Here is a 27,158-nt window from a genome sequence, read left to right as displayed (position 1 = left end):
CTCATACCCAGCATGCAACCAGGGTCTTGAGCCCCATTCCCACTGGGCAGAAATCCAGGGCACATGGCCTAGCCCTCCCTCCTATCCCCTGCTCCCCTGGCAGGCTCTGTGCCCCCAGGTCTCCTGCCTGTCACACCAGCAGCACATGGGAACGCAGGACCCCCTCCTTTCCCAGCAGCACCCCACAGAACCTGGGTGGCAGGGAGCTGGGAGGGCTCTAGAAACCAGGGAACTGATTAGGCACAGAAAGGGAAAAACAAAACCGGCCACAACTGAAAATGAAGCAGCAAGAAAACATGAAGATTAGAAATCTGGAAATTATTACAGCCCACTGACAAATCTTTAAAAAAGCCAAAATAAAACTCACTTCAGACTGCTATTTAGGGATTTGTAAAATAGATTCAGAGCAGTTTGTTTTGCAAATCCTGTGATTGCATCAAAAATCCCACACTTCCCACAATATGTTTTCCGTCGGATTGGTAGAAAATGCAAAAAGAACCATCATACCCTGCCTCTTATTCTAATATACCCTCTAGAGAGGGTAAATGAGAGGACAAGGAGGAGGAATTCTGAACATCATTTCACAGTAGTTTTGTCTGCACTTGCAGAGTTTCAGAGCCTGGCAGCTTGGTGTTACTCCTGACAAATGAAAAAGGTGCAATTGTGTTTTACTGGTTACTTTACTGGGTAATCCAGAGGGATGTGCTGCCTGGTTTTAGGCAAAAGGCCACAAAGCTTTGTTTAGAGGACGTGTTGCTTAATTAGCATAATGCATTTCCTCCCTAAAATGATAATCAGATTTGTATTCATGTCCCATATCTAAGATTTCCCTGGGGTGTCCATTCTGGAACTTTGAGAATAAAGCTCATTGAGGAAAAACATGGCTGCAGCTATGAATGGAGGTACAATATTCTCCAGAAATACCAAGAGAGTTCTCTTTTCACAAGTACTTTTTTCAAGTACTTGATTTAGATATGGAACATAGTGATAGCATAAATAACACAGCCCAATGCTGCTTGCCTATTCTCTGGCATCTGCATTTCCTTTTACATTTGGATAGTCTCCTCTTGCTTCTGACCAGCACTCCTGCAGATGGCAGATAATAGTTTCTGATAACTATTCAGCAAAACCTGGAGGGGCTGAAGGTTCACTGGTTGCCACAACTTCATATGGCAGGAGACAGAACACCCATGAGGTAGAGCCAGGCCTGGGGTGGAAGACAGAAACTCTCTAACCACTAGAGCAGCTGCCCAGGAATCAGCAGAGATGTGAAGGTGCTGTCTTTGAAATGTTTGAGCAAATGTAGGCAACCAAAAAGCATTTCTCCAGCTGGCCTGGGTTATCAAAGGCCAGAGTGCTAGTCTTGCTGAAAGCCTTGAAGTCAGAGCTCTCTGAGTGTCTCTCAGCTGGGCAGAAAGAAGTTTCATTTGAGGCAGAACTGGCAGGAACACTCAGAAGAGGCCTTAGAATTAGCAGAGTTTGGTGAGGCTTTAATCAGTGCTAAATGCCTCTCTCTGCCTGGTAGCTGAAGATTTCAAGCATCACCTTACACCTCCATCCCAGAGCTTTACTCACCTCACACCTCATTCAACAAAGACTTTTCCCTGTGTGCAGCTCTGTCCCATCTGCCTGACTCTGCCCCAAGCAGCTGCCCCCTTTTTCCCCCTTTCTCCCCTACAAAAGCCCCCCTGCACCACCCCATGTCTGCAGGACTGCAGAGGGGTGAGTGAAGAAGTGTCACCAGCAGCAATTTCTCTCTTTCAATAGCAACAGAAGCCACCAGAATCATGCAAGTATGCCAGGATGAGAGCCTGGATTAATCTGCTGGTCCCTCTAGCTACAAGCTCAAGCCTTTGGCTGGTATGGGCTTTCTCACTAGGATTTCAGCTCTAAACACCTAAACACTGTGGTGCAACTCAGGCATCAACCAGGGAAAAAGAAATGCATCCCTCACCCCTACCCCATTGGTATCTACTCTGCTCAGTCCATGTGATCTCACAACCATAGCACTGCAGAACTGAGATGAGTGCTCAGAGTTGCTGAGGAATGTCCATCCTCAGAGTTTGTCTTAACTTAGCCAGACCATTGGTGATGACCCTTGTTTGAACTGAGGTTGAACTATCAACCACCAGGACTCCATTCCAAACGTCTTTAGTGGAATTCTGGGGTAACAGGAGCCTTAGTGTCCCCTGATGTCCACCTGCAATCTTGCAAACTGAAGTCATGACCTGGGCTGAACTTCTTTTAGTAGCGGTGGGAATTCCAGATAAACTTCATGGAGAAGTTCCTGATGGCTTCAGCATGACTCAAAAGGCACAACATTTTGAGATAAAAAGTCAGAGAGGTTAGGTAGGTAGGTAGATAGATAGATAGATAGATAGATAGATAGATAGATAGATAGATAGTAAAGTTATTTTAAATAAGTCATTTAAATAGAAGTTATTTTAAAAGCTGACACCATTTTCATAGTGTCAGCATTGTTCAGTGAATACTTGATAAATGTTTTCCTTTTCATCAGCAGGATTCACATTAAGTGTGATAAAATATCAGCTTTAAGACAGGGTACATTGTTGTATTCACTTATATGTCCATTTTCAGTGAGCATAAACTGCTCCTTCCTTTATCAACACATCTCCTTCAAAGCAGCACCTCTGCAACTAACTGTATCCCTGGGGCTGTGAGGGTCCTCAGTAGAGGAAGCAGGAAATGGCTTTCATGGCAGCTCTGCAAGCATGTTGGCCCCCCTAAAAAAGCTGCCCAAGAGTCTGTGTTCCCCACATGCCCAGCAGCATTTCTCCCCAGACTTTTAGGGGTGCAGTCCCCTCCACCTAGGGTGCTAGGTGCTCTGGCAGCCATTTGCTGTTTCTATTCTGTCCTTGCAGATTTGGTGCCTCTTCAGTTCCTCAGCCAAGAGCAAGCAGAGAGATTGCTCTGACATGCTCACAGACATGGCCCTTCTTCTCCACAGATAGCTCAGCAACCCCTGATTCCAAACCCAACACAGCCTGCAATAATTTCAAAACAGCCCTTTGATTCCCCCACCCATTCATCCATCTCGGACACAAAAATAACACATTGTTTTATCTGTGAGTATAAGAATGTTTTCTCAGAGGAAATAAAGAGAGCAGACAGTTTCCTTCCTGACTCATTCACAAACTACTCTTCCAATCTGCTAAACGTGGCCATCGACACGAGGCACTGCTCTGCTCCCTTTGATCTGCAGCCCCGGGTTCAGAGAGCCCCAGGACAGAGGCAAGGCTTGGTGCTCACAGCAGCGGGAACAGGGCCTCTGTTTCTCAGAGAGACAAGAAAGTGGCAAAGCTTAGGGAAAGCCTTCAAGCTCTGATCTTGTCCCTCCAGGCTCAGGGATGAAGTAGGAGGCTTCCTTTCCTGGGAGAGGGACAGACATTCCAGAGCAGCGTAGGAATGAGTAAAAAAAGCTGTAGTGACGTCCCTTCACGTAGTAGGAAAAGAGTGGAAAGACATTTTCCTTGATCAGAGTAGATAAGAAAAACTGCCTCTCTTTTCATCATCCAGTCTCAAAGCCATAAATTTTAATGTGATGGTCTTCATCTCCTGCTCCCATAGAAGTCATACAAGAACATTGCTGGTGGTCCCTCAGGACATGTAACCACAGCAGAAGTCTTCCTGAATGCTTCCTTTCCTCTCCTCTGGACTAGGATATATGACTTCCTAGAAGCCATCTGACAGAATGCTTGTGTTGTAATAAACAGCCAAGCTTCAATTATGTTTAAAATCAATACAATAATGAATTACATTGTCCAGGACTATGAATTAGTAGGATGATTTGGACAGCAAGCAGCTGGCACAAGTTATTCATTTAGCTGTTACAGCAGCTGTAAAAGCCTCTGTATTATCAAGGCACTTAGAGAGAGGTGATCCTGCCTCTCTACTCTGCTATTGTGAGACCCCATCTGGAGTGCTGCATCCAGCTCTGGGGCTTCCAACATAAGAATGATGTGGATCTTTTGGGGCAAGTCCAGAGGAGGGCCACAAAGATGACCAAAGGACTGAAGCACCTCTCCTATGAAGACAGGTTGGGACAGCTGGAATCATTCAGCCTGGAGAGGAGAAGGCTCCAGGGAGACCTTTTGGCAGCCTTCCATTACTTTAAGGGGGTCTAATAGAGAGATGGAGAGTCACTTCTTCCAAGGGCATAGAGAGACAGGACAAGGGAGAATGGTTTCACACTGAAAGAGGACAGGTTTAGATTAGTTATTAGGAAGAACTTTTTTACTCTGAGTGTGATGAGGCCCTGGCACAGGCTTCCCATGGAAGTTCTGGGTGCTGCAGCTCTGGAAGCGTTCAATGCTGGGTTGGAGGAGGCTTTGAGAAACCTGGTCTGGTGGAGGTGTTCCTGCCTTCCACTAGAGGAGGCTGGAGCTAGAGGATATTTAAGGATCCTAGAACCCAAACCATTCTATGATTCTATAATTATTCATAAGGGGATAGGTTTTTAACTCCTCAGTTTCACCAGTTAGGCCAGCCCACACGTGCATACACTTATCCCTGACCTTTTAAAGCAGAAGCATCATTGTATCATTACTATTAACTCCAACTGTAGACACACTTATGGCAAAAAATCAATACTAGTTGTAATTGTCTTGTCCTGCAGAGTATCCAAATACTCAGAAGTATTCAGACACATTTAACAATTATATGAGAACATCCACAAACATATAATCTCCGCCTAAGAGGCCTGGTTATATTCCAATTGTGTTTTTAAGGAGCAACTAAATGCATCCAGGACTACTTACTTAACACCAGGTCAGTAAAATAGATTATGTCAAATTTAATACAGGCACGACACTGACCTATATGGAGAATGTCAACCTACTTCTCTAATCTCATAATTCATGAGCCAAAAGGATGCTCAATGAAATTGAAAGGTCACTTAATAAACTTCCTTTTTATTTAATGTAAAATTAATTGATTTCCCTGCCACAGGCATGAGTCGAGATTGTCAGAAGGCAGAACAATGCTGGACATTTAAATTATTAGCATGATAACTCAAGTAATGGTTACAGAAATAACTAAATCAAACTACTTCCTTGTAGTAGTACCTTTGCATATGTAGCTATTGCTAGGCTAAAATCTTCCAGTCTGATTTGGCAATTCACTTTACACTGAAAAATAAACAAATCAGAACATCCCAGGCCTCTAATTTCTATGGGATTAATCTGAAATGGGAAAATATGTGGGTAGGAGAGTGTTACTTACCCTGGTTTTTGTTTGTTTTGCTGATACTAAATTTACATTTGTCTTCTACCCTGACCTGATCTTTGTTGGGTTGAAGCAATTCTTCTTTTTAGGTCAGTGTAAACACACTCTGAGTTAGCATTTCCTGCTGGGCTTCCTTTCCAACCTGGTATGCTTCCCTTGCTAGGACTTCCTTCAAATTGCTTCAGAGATCACCAGAGGAGTCCCAGGTCATATCCCTGCCCTTCCAGCCTAAGAACATCACTCTGGAAGGCTTGCTCTTCCCATTTATTGTGGTGCTTTACCTTGTACCGTGACATACGCCGCACTCTCCACGGACCCTTTCAAGTTGGTGGCTATACACTGGTAAAGTCCTTCATCCTCCTCTTTTACTCTTTCAATAAACAGCATTCGGCTTCCAGGCCCTAAAATTATTCCTGTGAAATGAAATATTTTGCAATGAGAGGGAGCCAGGATATAAACAAAACCTGGCCCTTGTGTAATAGTATCTGCTTCAAGTTCTTCTCAGAAGAAATCTGAGCCACAGACTGCACGGCACAATGTTGTCTGCAGGAAAGCCAAGTGCACTTGGACGCCTGTGAGCCTCTTGGAAATCAGTGTTTACAAAGCACTTGTGTGAGTCAAAAAGCTCAGCCTAAGGGAATGATCTTGGAAGTACTTGGTACTGTTTGTGTTGATAGCACTGTGCCTATGCTTTCATCCAGGTAAGCACTTTAGCATGTCTGCAGCTTTTGGAAAAAGGATAATCTGATTACTGCGCTTACAGGTCTGCCCCAGAAGCAGCTCAAGCTTAGAGCCCTTCCCAAAGCCCTTCAGACTGTCCCTATGGGCAGCAGACTTGCTCCACATCTCACCTGCCCATGTGGTGTGGAACGATGGGCTCCTTCACAAAGGGGTTCCGGATAGTGCAAAGAGAATTCCCATGAGGGAATTACCTGAAGTTTTAAACATCTTGTTTATTCCAGATAGGTCAACCCAGAAGGCAGCCTGGACAATACTCCAAGAATCAAGGAAGAGGCAGGGAGCAGATTTGGTCTCAGGACTGCTGCTAGGGCACCTTCTAGCCAGGAAATGTGCAGTCAAGTACACACTTGTGTTTGGCTCCATCAGAACCACAGTCCCATCAAAATGTATTCCCACCATCTATTTCAGGCACCTAACTGAAGTGCTCTGACCTACCCTCTGGAAACATCTCCCTGGCTCCCAATTGTATTTGTTGCATTACACCAAGTTAGACACATAACCTTCATTTTGGAAGATAGTGTTATTAATGCACACTACAGCAATGTCATCACTGTAAGGCTTCATGGAATCTGTCTCTAGATTAAGTTTAGTGCCTGGACTGGAAGTCTACATGGGCTTATAACTCAGTTGGAGAAACCCTCAAAAATTTTTCCAGTTGTTTTTATTCACGCTATTGTAATTCCTAATAATTCAGGACATGACCATAACTACAAACTTTCTAAAATGTTCTGTAGAAGATTACACTTTGAATTCAAGTTCCCCTGCACCAGACCTCCTTGAAGATTTTTGCTGAGCATTTTATCACTATCTCAGTGTGTGCTTCTGAACCAAATGTGCATGAATTCCCATGAGAAAGGTTTTGCCTTTCCTCTGTCATTCATTTCCATCTGAAATATCCAGGGAACACATCCATGACTATGGTGCCAGCAGCTGCACATTTAGCCTTAGCTGATCTTTGAAGCCACACTCCAGAAACATCAGTAAAGAGCTCCCAAAGTTTTCCTGTTGTTGCAACATGCCATCCGGGAAGCTGTTCCTCTCTGTTGCATGAGACCTGGATTCCCCTGCCACCATAAATGCATTTGGATTTTGGATACCCCAGACATGGATTTAGTCTCCTGGATAGTTTTTGACTCATGAACAGACTTTGAGTGCCTGACCACAGACCCCTGCTGGTACTTCCATATCTGTTGGCCAAGACCCTGTTCCTTGGGCTCCCACTATAACAAATGGAGGTAAATATGTTTCTCTGGAGATGGCTCTTTTAAGATGAAAAATGCTTCACCAATTCCATAAAGGCCAGTTGTGTCTAGATCCCCAGCTTGGCTCATGTTCTGGAGTGACACAGAATAACCTGGAGCACCTGGATTGCTGCCTGACTGCCTTCCTTCCATTTAAGTACTGATGCCAATGGCTCTGCAAATGGCTACCTAAGGCAGAAGGGTAAATAAAAAGCCTGCTGTAAGAGGTAGGTGAGTACACAAAGCTCTCACCTGGTTCTTGCTGTATTTCCTCATGGTTTTTAAACCAGGATATCTGGGGCTCAGGAATACCACGAGCCTGGCACTCCAACATGGCAGAGTTACTGGCGTTCACTGTCTGATCCGAAAGCTGCCGCAGCAGGGCTGGTGCCTCTTGAGCTATAAGACAAAACAACACCTTTGTTTTACATTCTTGTCATGGTGGAGATTTAATTATCTCCCCTACACTTGTTTTACTGGTGTTAGAGATTGCTACAGCTCTTCTACCAAGCTCATTTTTCACTGATTTTATTTAGTGTTTCACTTAGCTCGGGAGGGTTTGGTGTGTGCAGGGAACTCCCATTACTCAGCAATGGCATGCTATGGTGACCAGTGAACACCCAATGATGACAGTGCTCAAAAGATTTTCTCAGTTCCATGACCAACCACACTTGTTTATATCGAAAGCAACGACTTTCTATGAAAGCTCAGTTTTTCACCATCAAAAGAAACAAACTGTGACACCAAAGATTTGAAGAATCATCAGAACAGCCCTGTAGCAGAGTATCTCTGTGCTGCTTGTAGGACTTTGCTGCTCCGTACACCATGATAGCCATGAATGTGACTTTGATAATTTACTTACTTTAAAGAGTACAGTTACAAAGCATATTCAGTAAACTCACATAATCCAAAACCACCATGAACACATAAGCATTGTAAAGTTTTCATAAATTATTCCACTTCTGTGTTTCACATATTTGGCTGAACATAACCAGGCCGGGCCAAACCACACCACAGCACTTCAAAAACACACTACAAACATCATGTTAAAGTCATCTCTGAAAGAAACAAAACAATCTCATGATCATTTCAACCCTTTGCCACTCCTTTCCTCATTTCATACAGTGCTGAAGGCTGTTCTAACAAAGGTCAAGATATTTACAATGTTTATGCATGTTATATGGCAACATCTTTCACTCACATTTGCAACTCTCACATAATTATTTTTGGTGTTTTGGTCCATTTAGAGCAGTCATGGAGAATTCGGGGAGCTCCTGAGCAGTATCACAGATGGAAATGCTCTGCAGATTCCCTCAAATTCCCCAATTATTTGCAATCTTTCCCTTCAAGGACTCTGCCAGGATCAACAATTGCTAACATGGTAATACACAGATTCCAAATACAAAACGGAACCAAAAAAAAGCAGAAACCAACTATTTGCAAAGATTTTCTTTCAAGCTGCATTAGGTGCCAATACACCAAGTTCAGTATCAGCTGAATTTCTGATATTCTGTGTTTGGAAGATTATTCTTTTTCCTTACAGAAAAACTAGTCATCACACATAATTATTCTAGCCATCTTCATAATTATTCTGTTACCAGACATAAATAAAAACTCTCCAGAAATGTTAAACCCCTATGTACCACCAGATTTTTCAGTGTGCATGATCCCCACAGTGCTAAAAATACCTTTAAAGTGGGATATTTTTGCAATGCCCTTGCCCCTTAAAATTAATTCCAACATAGTCATGACTGTGCAATGACTATGGCTTTTGGGCACTTCTGAGCTGCAAGCCAGTAATTTTCACAGGCAATGAAATTTGTTCTTTACAGCCTGGTAGACAATTTGTTCTCTCTTCCCAAACAGCATTGCTTATGAGAGGCACTGTAAATTCTTCATCACATACCTACACAATGACATCGTCAACTCTATTTGCCTTGCAGCCAAGAAGACTGCCCTCTTCTCCTTGATACCTCATCTCAGTTTTTATTTAGTTCTCATTTTTCACAACACTATGAACTGGCACAGTCTGAGGCATGTCCACATATACGTGCTGAGAAGAGCTCGATATTTATCAGCAGTTCCTGACAGACACCCCAGCCCAGACATCCAAAATGAAGGCGGACAAGATGACACAACAAAGGCAAATCACACGTTCTGTGAGTTGTGATTAATTTTAATTTGTTTATAGCCATACACTAAAGATGGGATTTCATATTAAGAAAAACTTTTTTTGCTTAAAACTTAAGTCATCATTCACATACTTTCAATAATTTCTCTGCTACAATCAGCTGTTTTTTCAAGGACTTGGTCAACCTGAGGATTATTCTCTTTTGCAAACCACCTGTTTTCTCCCGTTCATTTTTGCAGTGGAGCCAAGGGGGACAGTTTCCAATGTCCTACTCTGCTCACTCCAAAGCTGAGGGGCAAGCCTGGCCCCCAGCAGAGTGTGGGGCTCAGCTCCCAGGGCAGCCCCCCAGACCTGACCCAGCCTTCGTGCTTGCCCACAGATGCTGCCTTGCTGGCCAATCTCTGCTCTCAGTAACCCTGAGGAACTTCATTGTAGGCAGAATTTGGCCCAGGGGAGTGACAGGGGGATATCACAGAGGGGAGAAGAGGGCACTGGCATTCAGAGTACTTTTCTGACCTGGGGTGGTAGGGAGGGAAAATTTGCATTTTTAAAAGCAAACAAAGGGGAGAAATTACCATTTGTTAATTTTCAGGTTTACATTTGCATTCCATCCATTTTTGCCCTTTGTTAGGATTATGTTGTCTGTTCACTTATTTTTTATTAATCAGTACAAAAATATAAATACAAGCTTTATTTTAAACACTTAAAAAAAAAAAAAAAGAAGAAGAAATATAATTCACACCTTTCTCCCTAAATAACATTACACAACAGAAGGCAGAGAAACTCCTCAAACCCATGAGATTCTCCAGTCATCCAAGGACATCCAAAGCAACATCAGTAGTTTTTACCCTGCCACCAAGAACTGCTTTCCTCCAAGGTTTCCAGTGAGCTTTCTCTGTGCCCTCCAACATGGACAGCCACACTGGGATGTCAGGACACCCTTGCACAGCGTGGCCTCTGAGTGAGTGCTGGTCGAGCCCACGCTGGCGGGACCTCCACTCAGCAGGGACATACACCATTGCAATGCACAACAACTTCACAGAAAAACAGTCCAATTGCCACATCTCTTTTTTTTTTTTTTGACCCAAACTCATATTGTCTGGCAACTGGCTGCACAAATCATGGTGCTTTGGCTCCCAAGGCCATGGAAAATTTGTAATGTCCTGTCATCACCGCCCACCTCACCATCAAATGTCTTCCCACAAAATACCCTAGGAAAAAAGGGGATTCTGTATTGTAGTTCTTCTGAAGAATTGCAAATGCTAAAGAGTGAGCTTGCTCCATTTTTAAGCAGTCGCCAACGACTTCACTTGCATTTTAGGCATGATTTAGGAAAAAAAAGAGAGCCTGATCCCTTTGCAAGAACACATTGTTTCTGGAAGCCATCATGCTAATAATGAACAAAAGAGTTACTGTATACAAGCAGGCTATAGGTGACATTTCAAGATATAAATGATTATTCTTTTCTTTACTCTGACAACTTCCAGGTTACCAATTGTTTTCTAAGCATTTTAGGCTCCATGAAACTGGCATTATGGGGAAATGCTATTGTTTACCCTTTCACACTTGACAAAAGCAATTCCCACGTGAAAGGCAAGTTTAGCCGTGGGACACGGTCTCGATACCTAAAGGAGGAAATAGTCTGGTGAGTTCCCAAGCACAAGAAACTGTCATGTTGTCACCCTCTATTTTAAAAGCACAGCCACTTTGTTCCTTTGCTGCAGCTATTTTGGTCATTGTGGTCTGTTTTGTTATGGCTTGTGTAAATGCTATATAAATGATCAATCATAAATGTAACCAAAAATAATTAAAGCTATGTAATTGTAAAAAAATAAAGTTATCAGATCTATTAAAAATAGTAACTTTTTCCTTACACAGAATTTATAGCACACAGAAACATCTCATAGCAAAATCATGACAAAGGAAAAGAAAAGGGGAAATGCTCACAAGGAATTCTCAGGTTGCCCTTAATTGTCCTTCAGCAGTTTTGCTGGTTCTTAATCCCCATAAAAAATCCAATTGTCATTTGCATACCAAAAGCAATGAATATTTTTAATGGCATCAATTTTGAATTTGTATTTTTAAAATGCATTAACTAACCATGCTGGCTAAAACCTTGTCAGTCATGTTAGTGTAACATTCCTCATTTAATAAAATAATTACAACATTACAAACTCCTGAATCTTCAGGCCAGAAACAACACTCACACTTTTATCAGTAGTTTTTTTACATTAGTGCAGAACTGACTTTAAAAATTGACCAACACAGCAACTGGAAGTCTACCTGGATTTATTTGGAGAAACATGGTTCATGGCTGTCAGTTGTAAAATCATCATTATTATAAATGATATGATAGGTCTGTGCATTATATCAACATTTTTATTTCTTCCCTGCATACTTCTTTTAGAAGATACTTTTTTAAGATTAATGTACTTTAGTGTAGAAAATAATTTCAAATAAATAAGTATTAGAACTTGCTCAGCAGGTAATATTTATAAGTCCATCAAGATCAGATTAAAATAAAAAATATGTAGTCCAGTCAATCTCAAACTGAATTGTGCTCATTCTGCACATTCAAGTTAGCTTATTAAATGTCCATTGTTGACTGAAAACAGCAGTTTTTAAAGTTAATCAGTTTATTCAGCTTTGACACTTTTGATGAGGCTGATATCAAAGCGGAAGAAAAGATTGATCCAAAGTTTTCCTTATTGCTCAGTAGGAGACAGCAAGAGAAAAAATAACGGCATGTAAAATGTAGCACGGGGGATCTTCCAAACCCCAGCTTCCATGTGCCTTTTCAAAGCAGAAAACACCCGTCTGAACTCAACTGGAAGCTCTCACGCGTTAGGGTTTTGTTTGCTATTCCTCCTATTTCCAACCCATGGGGAAATGAGCACCACCTCAGGGCTTGAAAGGTAGAAACAGTGATACAAAAATCAAGATGATATGAGACATCTCTTACTGTTTAATGAGTCCTTTAATGTTTTACATTGCTTTGTGTTGTACAATCATTCCTTGTGCTTTTATATTTGAGGATCCGAGAGTAAACAGCCTTTTTGTTGCAGTGCTCACCTCTGATCGTAACGTCTTTCTGTTGAAGCACTTCTTTCCCCGTGTATATGTTCCTTGCTCGGCAGGCATAGGTGCCTGAGTGTGCCAGGGAAACGTTTTTGATGGTCAGAGTGAGGGTGACGGAGTACTCCCTGTTGTGAGACTTCTTTGCTTTCGTTTGATTGTTGACTGTCCTGGGTAAAATCCAAGCAATGTCTTTGTACAGGAATTTGTTGGCCGAACAGGACAATACCAAATTCTCTCCTTCAATGGGCATTTTTTCCAAACTAATATGGAATCCACTTGGTACATCTGTCAAAAATCAAGAATACTTTTTAGTTTATATGAAACGAATGAGCCAAAATTAACACAGCATATATTTCCCCCTTTATCAGGAAGTCTTTGAACTAATCAATGTCATGGTCTTCCTGCTGGTAAGACAGGTGTGTAATCTTTCCTTTCATACACTCAGCTCCAGCTATTCTCATAATTTTTCTTAGAGCTATGATACACTTGGCCTCAGATGTCAGGTGGTGTAAACTGAAGTTGCTCTTGGAAGTAATGAGTTTGTATAAATGTTATGCCAAGTTATGACAGACTGGGGCAAGGTACCAAAAGCAGAATTATTTAAAGACATCACACTGGGACTATGAAAAAGGAGAAATATTCTGATCACAGCTCCAGCTTGTTAACTGCATAAGAGAAAAGGAATCTCAAGAGGGCAGTATAAAAATACTGCATTTCATCATGTTTGGTTATACTGTTTTCTTGTTATTCACAAGCATTCAGATAAAATACGTCTATTTCTTAAAAATACTTCAAGTCCTGAGAAATTACAACATCTGTGATCTACACCTGAGATTTCCCTTGGAACAGAGGTGCTTACCCTCCCTGCATTCAAAGCCCACCAGCCACCCAAGAGGTGAGCAGAAGATTTACCCTCTGCCCGGGGTGACCAGCTGTGTGTGGGCAGCACTAGGATGAAGGTATTTTATTCAGGTGCCTTGGCACTATCACAGGTGAAAAATATTTTCACCTGAGAGAAACCAAGTATCATTGCACCAACAATTTACTAAGTATAGACATGGGTTAAGTTTTCACTTCATAGCAGATGGTTCAGGCAGGAGTAATTCAGCCAACAACGTAGAAAGTCCTACTTGAAAATGTCCTGTTTGCAGTTTATTGTGATGTCACTTGCAACTTCCTCCATATGGGCAGTGGTGCAGAGCTGTGGTGGTGTCAGCTGCCTCCCAGCTGCCCCCACCTGGGGCTCATCCCTCCAGCCAGGTGCTCACATCACTGACCTCAGTGAAAGCAGAAGTTCCTGAGAGAAAGCTCTTCCAAGTTTTACTCCTAGAATGCAACCTCTCTTGGTTTATTTGTAGCCAATATTCTGATAAAGTCATTTCCTTCTTCTCGGTCAAGTGACATCGACTGTGGCCACTTTCAATTGTTCTTTCACTACTAATTGCTACGGCACTTGGCCGTAAACTTGACTTGAAATCCTAAGAATGGCTTATTCTTTCATAAGGGAGAGTTATACCTTCTTATTTTGTTTCTTAGATCATGAACAGCTGATTTCCATTCAGTTCATTCTTACCAGTGTTGCTTCAGGTTTAATGTCACTTCAGCAGGAATATGTAAAAAGTACCTCTCAAGTGAATAATATCCCACATATATTTTCATTAACGTCTCTCATTGGTTGACCAATCCATCAGAAAGCTACTCCCTAAATCCCCACATTGCAAACTGAGCTACCTTGTCTTCCAGGGGAACCATGAGCATAACCTGCTCAATGCTCTCTGCCTATTGGAAGCCTGGCATCAGTTGTCCCCCATAACAACCTCTTTTCCACATCTATCCCTGAGTTAAACAGAGGGTAAATGAGCTCCTGCTAGCCCTGGATTGAAATGTCTCCTGACAGTAGATGCCTCCCAGGGAGAGGCCTGTTTCTGCTGGTTGAACTCATCGTGCCCCTGCAGTGGGAGCAGAGTGTGTGCCTGTCATCAGCTGCGGTTCAGGTGTGCAGGCCAAAGATCAACCTAGTGGAGGCAGAGACACTAAAATAGTAGACTGTGTATTAAAGCTTGGTGTTAAATTGTTCCATTGAGATACCACTTTCCTCTCTCTGGCAAGCAAAGCCATAAGAAAAACTTCAAATTTCATTAACTCATCTATGAGTGACAACCATCAGAATCCTGTTTGATATGTAAGGGTGTGTGGTGCCAGATTCTAACCTCAATTAAGAACATATTGACTGGAAGTGCTATTAAGATGAAACACCTCCCTACATGAAATCCATCATATTTAGCCTCAGCTGCCAAAATGCAGACATTTACTTGAATATAGAGGTTTTGTGTTCTGTATGTTGGCAAAAGTCCATAGGGTGACACAGGCTTCTCCAGAGGGCAGTGCAAACCATCCCTTTAAGATGGGTTAAATGCCAGACATCCTGGTCCCTCATGCTTAATTATGAAGAGATCCTACATGATCAGCTTAGGCTTAGGAACCTTATTGTAAGATTGAAGTTAGATGAACTGAATCCTATGCTTGATTTTGTTAAAAAACGTTAAATTCAAACATGCTTAAAAACAATCAGATGGCCAACATTTTGAATGTGGATAAGTACTGGGAAGAAAGAAGGTGCTGCATCTTACTCACAGTACATTTCAAATTCTTCTGATGTGTGTTGTGAAAGCCCAGGGTATTGGTTAGAAATAGAGACAATTTTTGCTTTTGAAGATACCAGTACTCAGTAAAAGCTAAGAAGAGCCAAGCAAAACTCTTAATATGAAACTAAAGATCCCTGGGGACTGAGGCAAGTGAACTATTTTTAGCTTAAAAGGATAGCATGCCAACAGTATAACACAGTTACAACTACTTTTATGTTGTCAGGTCTGGAGCTCTTCCTCAGTGTGCCTTCTGTGAAGACTATTTTCTGAATAAATCTAGGGACAACAGCAAAATGCACAGGATTCCAAAAGAATCATTTGTTTAAAGGCTACGAGCCTCCTAATATATGACACCTATCTCATCAATTGTTACAGGCTCAGGCTAGCTAAATAACGTGGCTGGGAATAATGTAAAAGGGTTTTATTTACTTTAGTGATTTGAAGCTTCCTGTGGAAATAGCTCCCAGGTTTCCTGATGGAAGATTTTGTTTATCTTTGCCAAGCACCATCAGGAATCTCAAAATAAAATGCGCTTAGTGACATTGGGAAACCTGGGAGATAAGGCAGAGCTGTTCCTGTTTCACCCTCTGTAATTGCAAACACACCCATGGGCCTGCTGTGTGCCAGCAAAACAGCCCAAAATGTAGGGAAAGGGGCAGGCTGGAGGAAAGGGTGCTAATACAATTAAATTTGGCATAAAGGTGTTGTTACAGAGACTGCTTCCACACCAGTGAGCAGGAGAGCTTTCAGAAATCACCTTTCTACATTGCTTTTATGTAAGTTTCACAGCTACTTTTTGGTCTTGAACAATATTTTGATTTTAGAGCTAAGTCAGTGACAGTACACCCAAAATGCTCTTTACTGACAAAAGCTGTAGGAAGGCTACTCCAAAGCCCATGGTCTTTGTGTCATACACCCTGAGGCACAGTGCATAAATTCATCTACTCCACTCTCAGACTTCCTAGGAAAAGACAGGCATGTTTCACTTTAAGCCCAGAAATAATGATATTTACAGTAACTAAAGAAAGTGCTTGCTCTTCCTAGGTTCTCTCTGTTGGCAGTAATTTCCTTATGTTTACCTTCCCCTGAAGGAGTGGAACTTGTCAAGTCCAAACTAATGCTGCTGGGACACCTTCTGCCTTCCACCACCTTCCTAATGGTTTCTGTCCACAAAAAAAGAGACCCTTCACAGCACTGAAACACGTGCATTTTCTCTTCCCAAGGACAAGGGCTGAGGGAGATTGCCTTCAAGGAAAGGGATCTCCCCGTTCAGAGCAATCTTTGTCTCCATCTGCTCTTTAGAGTCATTTCTGGTGTGTCCCTTTTACAGAGGGCAGCAGCTCCTTTTCCTACAAGGAATCATCTCCTCCTGCTTAGACACTTCTCTTACTTTTAGACACTTTTGTGTGGCTCAGGCTGACTTCAAATGGCGCCAGAAGACTCAACAACATAAGATAAACTAGCCCTAAACTGTCACACAAACCCTGAAGTATTGGTTTTGGACTCATCAGAAGGAAATACTTTGCAGTGTCCTGTTCACATCCATCAGCATGTAAGGCTCAGGTTTTTACTCCCTCGGTGCATTTTTCAGCACATTCTGGACGTGTTTGTTTCTTGATGTGAAACACAGCCACAGCAGTTTGGTTTGGTCTCAGCCTGATGGAGGAGAATTATGGTGAGCGCAACTGGATTTTTGTAGGGACCAAACAATAGTATTGTTTGCAGTGCTTTCAGTCAATGCAAGTGAGGGTCAGAGGATGATCAGGACTTTCCATGTCACACAACTGAAGTGCTCAGCTCCAGGAGCTCATAGGACAAATGCATTTCAGCTCCACTACACTATAAGGAATGTTTGCCACCAGTCAAGATGTTAAGAAATTCCAAGACATAATAAAGCTGACACTCCTCTTTCTGAACCCCAGCCAATACAAGATTCTTCAAAGGGAAGTTATAACATTCTGCATGTTCTCGTGCAAGCTTTAGTATCAAGGAGAAGGATTTCCTTCCATCCTTATTTAAGATCTGAGAATGCTAGGTCTAAATAGGAAAACTACATCCTTCATGTCGCTGCACTAAAACACTTGAAACCACCATCAAAACTTTGAAAGGGATATTTGGATATGGTGAATGGGGTCCATCCAAGTACAGCTTCATTTGGTTTCAGGATCTTCCATCTTATATTGTGAAAACTGAGGAATAAGAGTTAAAGAAGGCCAAATTCAGCCCCTTGCACATTGAAAGAGCAGCATTCTCAGTGAATGATTCTCAGTGACTTCTCAAAGTTTCATGTGAAGTACCCACACAAAGATGAAACTATCATTGGCATGTTAATTTATGGAGAACTATGTGGTGTTCATCTTTCTGTCCAAACATACACAATGTGAGGATAGGGATGAAAGCAAAACTGAGAGTGGGACAAGAGTCATCTTCAAGGTGGCAAATGTTCTTGTCACTTCCATTAATAGAACACAGAGACATTTTTCTTGTTTCTGTACTTTAACAAACAACCTGCCTGTGTGTCACTTATCTCTTTATACTTCTCATGCTTCTTACCAATTTTCTGTATTTATAGATAAGTGGCACTTTCTAAATGTGAAAGTGTGTTATGACATGGAGCTTTAACAGCTGTAGACACCCACAAACGAAGCCTGCCAGGTGAAACTGTACGAGAAGCACAACAGTGGATACCTAAAAAAGAAATGGCAAGTGCTTGCAGGGGTGCCCATCTGCTGGCATGATGGAGTCATGTTGCCTTCTGGTAGTTGAGGCCTGAAATGTTGGTGAGACAGTGCCACAACTTGTCAAGAGCACTGACTACTGCTCATTGCTACTCTTCTGTGTGGGCAGGAGTGATACTGCAAGCTGGATAGAAGCCAGATGGAATCTGGGCAGATTCAAGGAAGACTACAAAATCCTGGAGGTGCCAGAGAAAGGTATTGGTGCCCAAGCTTCTTTTACCAGTTAGAGGAAAGGGCACTCTCCTGGAAGCACAAAGCCAGTTCATCTGGGTCAACAGATCTGCTCAGCTGGGGACCAGCTCTGTGGAAAGGGACCTGTGGTGGACAACAACCTCAGCATGAATGAAAAGGGCGTTGCTGTGGTAAAAAAAAAAAAGTCAACAGGCTGCTGGGCTGTAATAGCAAGGGCATCACCAGCAGAGATAAAGAAGTCATTACACTCTACTCAGAACTTGTCAGGCCATATCCAAAATACTGGATTCAGTTTGGGTCCCCTCTATACAAAACAGATGTGGAAAGTCTGGAAAGGGTCCAGAGAGGTGCTAAAAGATGATCAAAGGGGTGGAAAGTCTGCCATTTGAGGAGAGGCTGAGAGAACTGGGTTTGTTCAGCCTTGAGGAAAGGCTGAGGGGAGACTTTATCAACATGTTCCAGTATTTAGAGGGTGACTACAAAGAAGATGGAGACTCCTATTTCAGGAGACAATGGAAAATATGAGTGGTAATGGGTACAAGTTACTCCTGGGGAGGTTCTGATTGGATACCAGAAGAAATTTTTCACTATGTGGACAATCAGTCATTAGAATAATCTCCCCAGGGAAGTGTTGGATTTCACAACTTTGGACACTTTTGAGATCCATCTGGACAGGATGCTGTGCTTTTCCCAAGACAGGTTGGACCAGATGATCCTGAGGCCCCTTTCAACTTGGTATTCTCTGATTCAGCTTGTCATTTTAAAAACACAGAGGTTGGGAGGGAGAACATTTTTTGAAGTAGTCTTTTTTTTTTTTAAATCAAATCTAGTGAGAGTGTGTCTATTCTCTTTTGATATCCCTCAGAATAGAAATAGAATGAGTTTCACTAAAATCACTCATCAGAATTATAAGCAAGAGAATGACGACATAAAAACCCCAGATATTATGATTTGGGGATTAAAGCATCTAAATATTTTAGACTTTTGCTTTTTCTCAACTTTTTGAATGAATTACGTTTCTTTAATGATCTACCCTGAAAATTGCCAACAGCCTAATTTATAAAACTACTGCTTTATAAAAAAAACTAAACTTTTGACAGAAAGCAAATCCTTTGTAATTGCATGTGCAGACTTTGTGTTGCTGAATAATGCAGTAGTTATTCCCAAAGCCACACTGTGGGCTTTTTTCAGAAATTCCTGAAGTAAAACATTAAGTCATTTGTTTGTGAAAACTCCAAACAAATCTCATAATGCAAAAATAACAGAAAGCATACTCATACGTGAAGATAACACCAGGAATTCTCAGGGCCATGGCACAAATGGCATTCCAGGCTGTCTTTCTCAGAAAAGGAAACAAAACTCTGCAGTCTGTATCCTGACACTTTTCCACCCATAAGTTGCTGTTGTCCCTGAGATCTGTGAGGCACCCCAGACATCTCTGGCATCATGCTGCCTGCAGACACTGGCACTGCTCTAGGCTCTGCGTTGTGAGACATCCTGGTGGGCAACAGAATGAGGCTGGAGACACCTCAGTGTCATATGTGAAACTGGCTTACTGGTGGGTGAAAATACACTAAAATTTCATGCATGAAATTACTGCAGAGATGAACCAAAATGGGGAATTACTCATTGCTGTATTTGTAATTTCTGTCATGCTTGATGCTTGGTGCTTGAGGGAGGAATGAGTCATTCACCAATTTGGCATCCCTAGAAATCCAGACCAGCAGCTATGAAACCTACCAGCATCACCCAAAAGCATGGTATGAGCTCACACATTACAGCAATTCTGAAACAGTGGTATACTAAAAAGTCACAACGACCTAACAGTTATAACTCCAGGATCAGGAAACATGTTTGACTCTGTAGAGGAGCAGATCTTACCTGTTACAATAAAACTGACATTTCTTTCAGATTTTCCCACTTTGTTGGATGCCACACAGCTGTAGATTCCTGATGATTTGGCTTCAGCTACAACAAGAGTGCTAGCAGTCTGCAAAAGAAAGAAGAGGCTTAGTTCTCATTGGCTTAAGAACTCAGTTAAAGTTTTTCTTCTCTTTTTCCTAAGTCACCATTGACTGTCCCATGATCCACTCTTTCCATTCATTCAGTGAGGGGCACCTCTGAGATTATTTAAAGGAGATGTTACCATACACAGTTTTGCAAAGGATAGAAGAACAACAGGAAACAAGCTCCTTGGGTGAGCCTTATATCATCAAAGCCATCACGACCAAAAATCTTTGAACATATCTTTCAGATTGATTTATCTCTCGCTGGTGATGTAATGGTAAGCTACAAGACATGAAGCACGACAAAATGTGTTTCACACAAGGAGATAAGCAGCCTGTAGGAGAGCCAGACTGCAAAGGGAATAGGTGAGACACGCCTCAGGCATTTGGATAACCCTGGGGGGGAAAAGTAGCTCAATTTAGCACTAAACTTGTTGGATTTCTTTGGATTTTCCCACATACGTGTCAGGTGAGACAGAGCAGTGGCAAAAAAGATGTTTACTCATCTTCTTTTGTACTATTTTCCTGGACTTAATATTTCTATTGTATAATAATATGTCGTTTTTGTTATGTTATATTCTATCACCATCTTAAGAGGTCCAGCGCACTAAATATTTTCTCAGAGTTATTTGACTTGAAAGATAAGGCCTTGAAAGGCCAGGGACCAAAAACACCTAATGTGCTCTTAGAAACATAAAAACCACTGTAATAATAAGAGTTATACCTCTAGGGTGATGGGAAGACATGGTCTAGTGCCTTGGGCACTAAGCATAAGAGGAAAGTTATGCAGAAACAAATGATGTGTCATTCTGTTATGGAGCTGAGACATGAGGCATGGACATGGACTTTATCAGCGTGGTGTGCTTCCAGTTACTACTTGGTAGTTTAATTTTGCTTCTTTCTGTTGCCATTTTACTTGTTCTGTAAAACATGGTTTGGCTGGAGTTACGGGCAGAGCTGGGACAGTGACGAATGGAAATTGTGGGGCTTCAGAACTCCACTGTTTGGAATTGTTTGGTGTCTCTATAAATCCCAAAAATAAGTTCTGTGCAATTAATACATTCTTTTAAGTCTGCCTGATTACTGGAGTTCAGAAACAAACACAAGAGGGTGAGGCAGTAATAAATAAGGACCAGTTATTTACATTTTTACATAAACACTGACTGAACATTTGCACTGCTTTTGTCTCCTCCTGGGAGAAAGCATAGCTATCCCCAAATCTTGTGGAGCCCCTAAATGAAATAGATCTTCTGGTTTCCCAAAATCATTCTTCAGTACAGAGAGTCTATTACTTTTCCTGCACTCAAGCAAACACTGTTGAGGCAAATAATTTCTTTTTGACTGATCTGTTTTAGAAGACTTCACTATGGTAAATTCACTACAAGTAATGCTAACAGCACCTCTACCCTGTGAAATTATCTCAGTGGCCAACTACCTGTCTGCTAACATACTACATAATATTTCTAGCTACAATTTTTATAAACTACCTCTTTGGATCTTCTGTGAGATTAAAGAGCATCTGTAATACCAGATAGATAACTACAGCCCTTAGGGAAAAATCATCCTGTTTTGCTAAATTCAGTAGGCTGACCTCCACAAATTTCTAATTATAAAGGGTGCGCCCAGCCCTGTCCATATTTTGTCATTCTCTTTGAATTTCTTCCAGGTTCTAAACATAATCTTTTTAAGTGTGGACAGCACCAGGATTCCTGCATCTGCTTTTTCAACACTAACTCAGACCAGAAAGAAGTCCCACAATATTTAGCACAGAAGGCTAATGTGAGTGGTTAAAAACTGCTTCTGCCATGCCAGACTTTACACCAAAAACCAGCATTTTTCTGCTAATTGGTGTTACCTCACAGCAGCTTTGCCCAGGAAGCAACTGTGACCTATCATGCACAGTGAAGGAGAATGAAGCTCTTTCTCTCTGACTCCAGGACACCTGTCTTTACTATACACAGAGGCAGAGCATTTCTGAGCCTGAAAAACAAGTGCTGACTATTCCTCCCACAACTGCTCCGAAGGTTTGAAAAGTTTTTGGAAATATCAGACTGCATTTTGTCCTTCTATCATTAGGTATTACTTTTTAATGGAAAATTGTGCATACTACCTTGAGTTTCACTGCTTCAGCCCATTGTGATGTGATCATTACTTTAGTCACACTGAGGACGGTGCATAGAGTTATGCTAAATGAGTATGACTGCAGTGACTAACAGATTATGCCTTTTCTTGTGTATTAAATTGCCTGAGAGAATATTCATTGGCATTGAAATCCAATGATTTAAATGGCCAGCTTTCCCCCCAGCAGCATTTTGGTTTTGACCAACTTACACAAATACATCTTAAGCATGGACTAAAGGTCATTTCCAACAGGCAACTCCCATGCAAGCAATGGCTCTTTGGAAGGCAAGGGAATTAAATGCTGTGAACACAGGAGGCCTTAGTGCTGGAGAGCACACACTGATACGTTTACTCTACTGTGGCAGAGAAAGTCACAGGGTCTAGGAAGACGCAAGACTGACTTTGCAACAGAACAGAATATTTAAGAGACAACATGTCTCTGTATAAATCTTTTAGCTTATAAATTAGTCACAAGGATAAGATAGCATCTCTTTAAATAGTTTGTGAGCCCTCCAGTGGTGCAGTGTGTTTTTCATTGTGGATGCCAGCCAAAACCCACCAGAGAAGCAGTGTGTATAAAACTAAGTCTGGCATATTGTTTATGGAGAAACGATGGCTGTTTGAGATCAGTTTGTGCAGCATGGTCCCTCTGTACAGCTATTACTGCAAAAGAAGCAAAAGTTTTTGCAATCTTGTATCAACTGGCATCACAACAGGGAGTTTCAGTCCCTGGATTTGCCGCTACATTATATACAGGAAGTCTAAATTGAGTTGGCATGATCAGACAGAACAGGCAAATCCCTCCTGGCACGGTGGCATGGTCAATATCTTTAGCATCATCTCTCCACAAACTTCATTTGCCACCAAAGTTTTGGCCTTTTATGCCTTTTTTTTCACTCCCATCATCTCTGCTGAAGCACCATGTTACAGGCTCATCTCAAAGCCAGGGGCTTGGGAAGTAAGTCTCATACTGCTGCTGCTTTGCTGGGCAAATAAAAAAGGCATAAGGCAGAAATCCTAAGAGATGGAAGAGGAATTCTCAGATTTGTTTGTGGTGGAATCTGATGAGGAAAAGACAGTGGAGGCAAAGAGAATCCAAAGCAGCTGACAAGATCATTGCTGTTGGAGCCACAGTGGGCTGGTCTTTCCCCTGGAGAATCTGCTTGAATTTCTCTCTTCTCAAAGTAGCTGAGATAGAGGATTCCCAGTGCTCCAGCTGATGGCAGAGAAGGAAAATAAGTTTTCAGAAAATGTTTGGCAACCTGGCTCTTATGTGACTCCCAGAAGGCCTCTTAAAATGCTGACATGAACTTGCTCTGTTCAGAAATTGCTGCCCTGACTTCTTGAAACAGCCCATGTATTTAAAAAGCCCTTTCAACATAGAGCAGGTTAGTGCAAGTCTGTCAGTTATCGCCGATTCCCTTCTACGTGTGCTTTTAAGAAGAACTATTGATTAAAAAAAAGGAAGGAAATAAATGAAAATATGCTCTCTTTATGCCCTTGGCACTATCTTTGTCTAAAGGAATATAATTTAGGAAGATCCATTTCTAAACATTGGTAGGGCACTGCTGGATTGGTCTGCTTGTGCCAAAGACATACAATCTGCATGCCTCACATGTTGGCAAGGAGCATCAATGCAAAACATCTGGTCAACACGTTTCACCTTCAGGACCAGCATGGGAGAAACATCAAAATACCCTCAACAGGAGGACATGAGTGGATGGAACAGCACCCACTTTTCCCCTGGGGTCAGGCAGAAAAATCTCTATGAGCTGCTGCTGTATATCAAGAAGAGCTGTGTTTTCTCTCTGCATCCCGTGCTGTCCTGCAGCTCAGCAGCAGCAAGCCCCAAGTTCTGCTGGTTTTAATCTCATCAAGGGCTTGGCTTTGCTGGTACCTCCCAAAGATTCACTTGAAAGTGTTGACAGCAATTCTAGTAGCACTCGGGAAGGCTCCAGGAGAAGTTACAATGTGCTGAAGAGAGGAAAGTGGGGCTCCCACTGCTATCTTTAGCCTGGGTTCTGAGGAAGATCATACCGTCCTTATGTTCATCTGTCTGCCAGCCTGTCCATCTGTCTGCCAGTATCCTCTCCACCCCCACATGCTCAGTAATTTCTGAATCTATTGTTCAGTTTCATCCAAGACTTACTGACAACTCAAAGCTCATGAGATCTCACACATTTAATGAAAACCAGCTGTTTGGTGGAGGAGAAAGATCAAAATGCTGCTGTGGTGAGCTAAACAGCTTTCTCTTTCTCTTTGGGTTCCAGATGGCCAATCTGCACAGATGTACTGGCCAGACAGCTGGCATGTGTCAGGACTAAGAACAGACACAGCACATGCTTCTCCCTCTCATCAGTAAGACGGGAACTCAGAAGAGAGGTAGATGTTTAGGGCTTGGCATAGAAGATGCAGGAGAGATGGAATCCTTTTATTTTGTGTGATTACACTTATCAGTCCTGTCCAGGAAGGATTGGCTCTTCTGACTATTTAGCACTCCACTTTGAAGAGTTACACTTTTTAATACTACCACCAGTCAGGCTGACCCATCTTTGCAAGCCAAACCGGTGAGTCTAAATTTTGCCTTCCAGAATCATGATACAGGGCCATTACCTTCCTTTTTCCATGAAATCAAGTGGCTTTGTCATTCACAAGTGTTGGATCCACTAAAAACCTGCGTCAGCTAGGTATTCATGCAGTGGAAAACAAAGTCATATATATATATATATATACACATACACATATACATATATATAGTTTTACACACATACATACACACACACACACACACACACACACACACACACACACACACACACATATATGCATGGTAAGCTCCAATTCCATGCATTACTACCCTTTACACACCATACCTGGAGGCATACCCTGTGACACAGACCCAGTTTTTGTGGTACCTGCTATTGGTCCATGGTACTCCCAACATATGCTGGCAGCAGAGGCATGAGGCAGTCAGGAACATTCTGTTCCACTTCAGGTTCTCAGTAAGTTAGTTCCCAAAAAACAAAGGGTTTTGTCTCACTCTCTCCAACTTTTCCGTGTACTCAACTGCCCTCATGTCTACTGTCTCCTTCCCTTGGATTTATAATCCTTTCTTCTTGGCCCACACTTTTTGCTTTCCCTCATCTCAACTTGCCTTCTTAGTGGTCTTCTGCACATGCTGCACACCCAGGACCCTTGCTGACTTCTACAGAACACTGACCATGCAAAGAATAGTACTCAGTGTTAGTCCTCAGTCAGACCCAGCAGTCAGCTTTAAGGGGGGCACTGAGAAGTGGTGGGTGCTAGTCAGCTGAGTGACAGCAGAGTGTCTGTGAGCTGTTTACACCACAGGCCTAAGAATAGCGCAGCTTTGTAGGAAGTCACTGAAATGTCCAACAAAATGAGAGTCAAAACATTGGGTGGGGGAATCAAATCACTTCAAGAGCTGTCTTATGATTAAGTATTATGGCTTATGTTACGAAGTTCTTCCATTGTACCACTCGAGTTTCTCAATGTCTGCTTGGAGAGGCTTTAGCGGAAATGTTACTAAAACACACTGTTGTCACAGTTTCTCTGTCACCAAAGAATCATGTAGTGCAGGCTTCCTGCACTACTTTAACTGCACAGGCACAGGGTTTGAGGTTTTGCTAACTTTAAAATATACTTGTGGCTACCTTGATAACCACAGACAAACAAACAATCTACCACAGCAAAGAGCCAAACTAGAAGCACTTAGATGTTACACATACAGGAAACGTGTGGAACTGGCACAATGTCCTTAGGAAGGTAAAAAGAGCTACCTTCATTGCTAAAGAAACCTGTTGATCATTCCTTGTTCATCTCTTCCCTTGCTTATAATAATCTCATCCTGTGACCACATGCATTTTTCCTTTCATGCTAACCCAAATGTGAAACTTTCTGAGTTTCTTCATTCATTTCCTACCTCTTTGTCTCCTGCATCTTTGTTGTTTCCATTGAGCTCTGAGACTGTTTTTACCACTCGTGCTGTGTTGGGATGTGGAAGTGGGGTAGACACTGTTTATTTAGCAGGGCACCACCGCTGTGGAAGTGCCTCAGAGAGCTGCTCACAGCTGCTTGCAGGAGCAGAACTGCGCACAGAAGCAGTCCGTCAGAGGCAGACACTTGCGATGGAAGTGCTGCATTCAGTGAGCTCAGTGCTATTAGCACTCTGACAATGTCCCTGCAGATGGGCAAGGGCTCTGGCTGAGCTGGCTCTTTGAGTTTGCTCAGGGGAGCCGAGGGTGAGTCTTGGGCTGCGAAGAGTGAAAAGCCATAGACTCCCATGGATTTAAAAGAATAATCCTGGATGCTCTAGAGCAGCTGCATGTGCACTGATCGTGCAGCTCTCAGCTTGGCCAGGAGCCTGGGCTTAGAGAGCATTTTTTTTACTTACAAAAGCAGTCCAGCTGTGCTTGGAAAGCTATGGAAGAGCAGCAGAAATACAGAAACTTTAGAAAAGCTGTGAAAAAGCTGAGTACAGAGATTGTTTCACTAACCTCCCCCTCCCCATAGGGACCAGGAGGAGTAAAGCAAAGCAAGGTAGACCTTTTTTAGTTGAACTACAGAGCAAAAAGACAAAGACTACAAGGGAGGATCAATAAATTTCACTGCAAATCCTTCCGTGCAAGGACCATTCCTTGGTTCATTTCTGGGCACATTTTTAAAAAGGGCTGCTTGCCAAAGACTTGCAGTTCTACCGCAAGGACCCATTATTAGCATCTTCCTCCAGGGAGGAATTTATTTACTGTTGACTGGAAGTTGCTTTGATATTTTAGCCACTCCTCTTCTGCTGTCTCCAAAATGCACGGTACACAAGGAGAATGAGATCTGGTCATTAGACAGCTCCTTCTGCACCCTGTGAAGAGGCAGGACTGCACCCATAGCACGGCTATATGACTGCTGGAAAAGAATTGATTCTTATCATCTTGTTCATCATTCCCCCTGTGGAATAGACTGTGTCTTCCTGTGCCTGAAATTGTTTCCCTTTCCTCCTTCAAATC

The 27,158-nt window shown here is 42.2% G+C and overlaps 1 protein-coding gene across 2 annotated transcripts in view; it reads right to left on the bottom strand.

Moving 5' to 3' along the window:
• Positions 1–27,158, bottom strand: part of FLT1 (fms related receptor tyrosine kinase 1) — a 107,490-nt gene that overhangs the window by 27,954 nt on the left and 52,378 nt on the right. For both annotated transcript variants that reach the window (XR_009116010.1, XM_058045449.1), the window contains exons 12-15: positions 19,892–20,000; positions 12,430–12,720; positions 7,479–7,625; positions 5,526–5,657 (exon numbers count right to left, since the gene is read on the bottom strand). Coding sequence is in view for 1 of the 2 variants with exons in the window: in XM_058045449.1 (XP_057901432.1) it covers positions 5,526–5,657; positions 7,479–7,625; positions 12,430–12,720; positions 19,892–20,000 (679 nt within the window). In the remaining variant the exon portion in view is untranslated. The remainder of the gene's footprint in view (positions 1–5,525; positions 5,658–7,478; positions 7,626–12,429; positions 12,721–19,891; positions 20,001–27,158) is intronic.

This window comes from Melospiza georgiana, chromosome 2 (assembly GCF_028018845.1).
Source record: "Melospiza georgiana isolate bMelGeo1 chromosome 2, bMelGeo1.pri, whole genome shotgun sequence".
NCBI classification, from domain to species: Eukaryota; Metazoa; Chordata; class Aves; order Passeriformes; family Passerellidae; genus Melospiza; species Melospiza georgiana.
The sequence above is the reverse complement of the archived record's forward strand: the minus strand, read 5'-3'. Positions and strand labels throughout refer to the sequence as shown.